At 42.0% G+C, this 4602-nt stretch overlaps 1 protein-coding gene across 1 annotated transcript in view; it reads right to left on the bottom strand.

Moving 5' to 3' along the window:
- The window catches only part of RNF20 (ring finger protein 20), a gene marked incomplete at its 5' end in the record, with an annotated part of 25434 nt that overhangs the window by 20546 nt on the left and 286 nt on the right, over nucleotides 1-4602 (bottom strand). Inside the window, 3 exons of the mRNA XM_018570612.1 lie at nucleotides 1210-1287; nucleotides 1511-1657; nucleotides 3405-3523. Of these exons, the coding sequence (XP_018426114.1) occupies nucleotides 1210-1287; nucleotides 1511-1657; nucleotides 3405-3523 (344 nt within the window). The remainder of the gene's footprint in view (nucleotides 1-1209; nucleotides 1288-1510; nucleotides 1658-3404; nucleotides 3524-4602) is intronic.

Genomic DNA, 4602 nt, shown 5'->3' with positions numbered 1-4602 from the left:
GGGAGTCACTCCCCCAGGACCAGACACTGGACACTGCCAGCGCCTGAATTCTGCCTGCCAATTGTCTATGCCTGGAATATACATGGCTGACAAGGCTGAAACATGAAGTGCAGCCTAGTAGAGGATCCGATCTAATGCTCTTGCTCCAGCGAGACTTCTGGTTCTTCCCTGTTAACTGATGTACGATACCACCATGGTGTGGTCCAAATGAATACAGGCTGGATGACTCCCCATTATGCTGATCAGGAGAAAAGACTCCAACAACCAAGTCCCCTGTGCTGACAGGATACGAAGGGTTCCTACCCAGTGCGACATGCTGGCATCTGTCGAGATGATCCTCCAAAAGATGGGAAGAACGGACTTCCCAACTTCAGAGCTAGATTCCTGAGCTATCAGGCCTGGGACTATTATAGGGGCCAGAGGTGCACACGAGATGTTGAAGGGCAGGGTCACAAACTTGCAGTGTTGGGGCCCTAAGGCAAAGCAAAAGGGATCCCTGATGTGCTGCAAAGATGGGGACATGCAAGTAAGCATCTTTGATGTCCACAGAATCCTGCTGAGAAAAATAGGAGGCGGCAGGGATTGAAACGTAATTTTGTAGCTCTCGGATACGACCTCCCGCAGCCAAACATCTGAGAAACTAGCTGTCCAAGCATCTGCAAAGGTTAACAAATCCCTCCCCCCCAACTCTGGAATGTGGAGGACCTCATGTTTGTCTGAGGATTTGGCAGACTGGGTCAAGCTGAGTGGGTGGATGGAGAGACAAGCTTGGGGGGTCTCGATGTGGGAAAGTAGAGGGAGTGGAGTGGGAAAGTAGAGGGAGTGGAGAAAGGAAGGTCTTATCAGATAAGGAGTTCCATCTCTCACAGAGAGGAACAGTGACAGTTAAAGCCAGCAGGCTCCAGCTTGCACAGTGCAATACAGTGTATAAAAAAAAAAAAAAAAAGAAGAAGAAGAACCAATTACAAAAAATGATGAAAAACAAGACATAAAACCTTATATGTCCTTTAACAACGTTAAACTGATTTAGGTAGTCAGTGTTATTGCCAAGTTCACAAATTTGGTCTGGGACTTTGGGCTTCAATGATCACTGGTCATAAGGGGGGCTAAATACTGAACCCTTAACTGACTGGCTACAGGCCTACAATTCTGGAGAAAAAAAAAGGGTCAGACTGACGTGTCTTATCACTGTAGCTTTTTATGCTTTACCTTTTTTGAGTTGATGGTTATTGTTCCTCCATATAAGCTGCTGCCAGCACCATACACCTTGTAGCCTTTCGAATTCACCTAAGGGAGGGACATGGAAAAACCTTGAGTTATCTGATCACTGAAAAAAACATAATGGGCCCCATTTACCAAAGCCACCTCATAAACAAGTTTGAAACTTAAACATTTTAAAAGCACTGCAAAGTGGGTTGTGGTTTGTTGTCATCAGCAAGACAGACCATTGTTATTACAGACACTTTAATAATGAGGCCTCTTAGCAACACTACAAGTCCCCGCATCTTACCCTCTCAAGGACCTCCGACAAGTGTCTGTTCAGGCGCTGCTCTCTTTTGCGGACCTTGTCAATGTCCCACTGCAGATCTTCAATGAGGCCATCTAAGTGTGAGACGCGGGATTCTGCGTTCTCCAAGCGGGACTGCAACTGGGTGAACTGAATAACAAGTGAGGGGGAAGCAGGTACAGTTATGAATGAGGTTGAAAACACAGAGAAATTATGTTCTATATATATATCTGCAGTGCTGCAGGAGGGTAACCTGTAGTTTTGCAGACTCCATGCCCTGTCTCTTGCACACCTTTGGATTAGCAGTAAACCTCCTAATAATATTATTATTATTATTATTATTAACATCCCCGAGTCCTCTCCCTCCTGTTATCCTTCCTACATACCCAAGACCCACTCACCTATCAGCCTCAGAGCAGCCACAACAGTTGCAAGCCTAATTTTACTTTCAGACAGCAATAAAACAAGTTCATGTTCAGGGAAACAATACCCGAATTGTTTTCTTCTATGACTAGGGTCAGCAGTTAGAGCTTACACCTGTTGGTGATAATCAGGTATATGGCAGACTCATGCAAACTCATGCTGCTCTATGAGAAACACTGTAAATATGTAGATGAACCAAAAACTAAACTTGGGCGATGTAAACTTGACAGATTAAGAAAATATGCATAGGAAGGTCAGTGAATAATACATTTGAAGATAGTAGATGCAGATATATAAGAAGCTGAATATGTAGGCAATCCTTACTTTTCTTGTAAAGATCAAGCTTAGCTTCACCCCACTACAACTTCTTGTTGGTGTTCTAATGTAATGAGCAGCCTCGCTGCCCAATATGGAGGTTATATGGAGCAGCTGGATAAGAAAAATAGAGATCTACATACAGCTTCAGTTGTCTATATCTCTGGAACTGCTGAACCTTCTGACACTGGGTTTCCACCAACTGTATCAACTATGTATTTTCTCTTTTTAAGCTGAATTTAAATTGTTTAGCTTAAGTCAAGCAGGTCAACTCAAGTCTAGCAGGTCAAGTCTACTAAGACACTGTAGGTGGTGACAACACTACACAATCCAGGATTTCCATTTATCATAAATCTTTACAATTAAAAATAGAATGACTTATGTGGTCTTTAAGGACATTATCCATAAGTATTGTACATTACCGTATATGACTTCAGAAAAGTTTCAGGAAGAACAAAAGGAAATTCTGTTATAGTGCTACATGACAGAAGGCACCCCCAACAAGAAGTTGTAAAGGCCCCTCTGCCAATCGATCCCATCTTTAGTCTAACTACATGTGCAGAAAGCCTACTATATGCCAGAAAATGTATTAGGAAACAAAAAGGGAATCTAAACTAGCAGGCTCATAATATCAATATAACTCTTAAAGGGAATTTGAAATGGGTTTTGTGATAGTATGGTTTCTCTTTACCCAACAAAAAATAAATTAACCTATTTGTTTTTTGTCCTAAACTAAAGGAAAATATATGCAAACCATCAAACACTTACTTTAGGGACAGCAACATAAAAAGTAAAGTCATATTTGAAGATGGATTGGATAGATGAAAGGACTAAGGTATTTCTCACATTTAAATTTGTGTGTCAGCACACCCCACCAAGTGTCATACTTGCTGTACCCTTTCTAGAGAAGCTCCCAAGCCTCACGCACATATTGTATTTAATCAGCCATGTACACCACACCAGAATGTAATGCACTTACCTTGGCAAAATCTTTCTTTGGGTTGGCAGAATTCACAGGCAAACGGAATGAATTGGCACCGTGATGCAAATTTATCACACAATTATGGCAGATGATAATAAATAGATTGGCAGACTGTTTCAATTTAATACAAGGTGATTAATATGTCTTTTTAACAACAAATAAACAGTCTCTGCTGACCTCTTGAGTCATGTTTTGGTGCTTCTCCTTCAAGCGGCTGCACACTTCCTGTAAACGCACATTCTCGTTAGACAGCAGAGAGTCCAGCTCCTTAACAGCTTCTTCTATCTGAGATGGCTCTGCAATTATCAGGAGAAAACAGTAATAAATATATAGTTTATTAAAAAAAAAAAAAAAAAAAAGAGGAAGAATCCAGCAATTATACTGCTCCAGTGAAATGACAGACCACTCAGCCATTAAAACAGCCTTAGCGAGGCTTCAATTCCTACCAGAAAGGCTATATTTTACTGTGAGCGTTCTCCTAAGGCTCTGACATCCTTAAACAACCCAAAAATGTTACGATGGGTTAACTGACTTTCACTAAAGAGCTCCAGTATGACTAATAGTTGCATTAACCTTCAGTCAGGCTCTAATGTCTTTGTAAGCTATGCAAGTACCTGAATTTGACTCGGCATCAGGCACCAGCAGCCCCTGTACAACCAAGCTCAGACCGGTAGAGAAAGAAACAGAACAAGGAGCCAATCAGTTGTGCTGCAGTGTTCATGTGCTAACAGGGGCCATGCTGATAGGAGGCGAGAGCGATAGAAAGAAGAGCTCATCAGTCTGCTGTTACTACTTTCATTGTCAAGTCACAGACTAGGGAGGGACAAGAACTGACAAGTGTTACTTAACTGCAGCAGAGAAAATTCAGGTCTCTCTCCATATCAGATAGGGCTGAGCTGTGTGACAGTTGTGTCTGCTCATACACCAGCACTGGGCATCCTATCAGATAATCATGAAAAACTGACAGACGGACAAAATCCGACCACCCGTGTGAAAGAGGCCTTAGAGTTTACATTTTGAAAAATCAGCTTCGGTAGCCTCTAGGTCTCTCTCTAGAAATGTATAGCTTTAGATTAGAACCTCTCATAAGGCCAAACATAAGAGATCAAGCGAAGTATGGCAATGTCAGAGTGACCGGACCCTAAGCAGAGGTTTTGTTAAGGCTGCTGATAAATAGATCCCTGTAATACATCTCAGTTATATGTTTCCCAATTGGAGAGATTTCCCATCATCTTCCGTCAGGACAGGAAGTGATGGGTTAACCTCCCATTGCTAATAGAGACACAGATAAAGACAAACACATTGAGGAAGGGTTCAAGTTCTGATAATGTTTTTTATTTGCAACTTGCCCCCTACTGTCCTGTGATAAGCGCCC

This window comes from Nanorana parkeri, unplaced genomic scaffold, assembly GCF_000935625.1.
Source record: "Nanorana parkeri isolate BGI_ZX_2015 unplaced genomic scaffold, ASM93562v1 scaffold1563, whole genome shotgun sequence".
In the NCBI taxonomy this organism is placed as follows: Eukaryota; Metazoa; Chordata; class Amphibia; order Anura; family Dicroglossidae; genus Nanorana; species Nanorana parkeri.
This window is presented reverse-complemented; position numbering and strand designations above follow the sequence as displayed.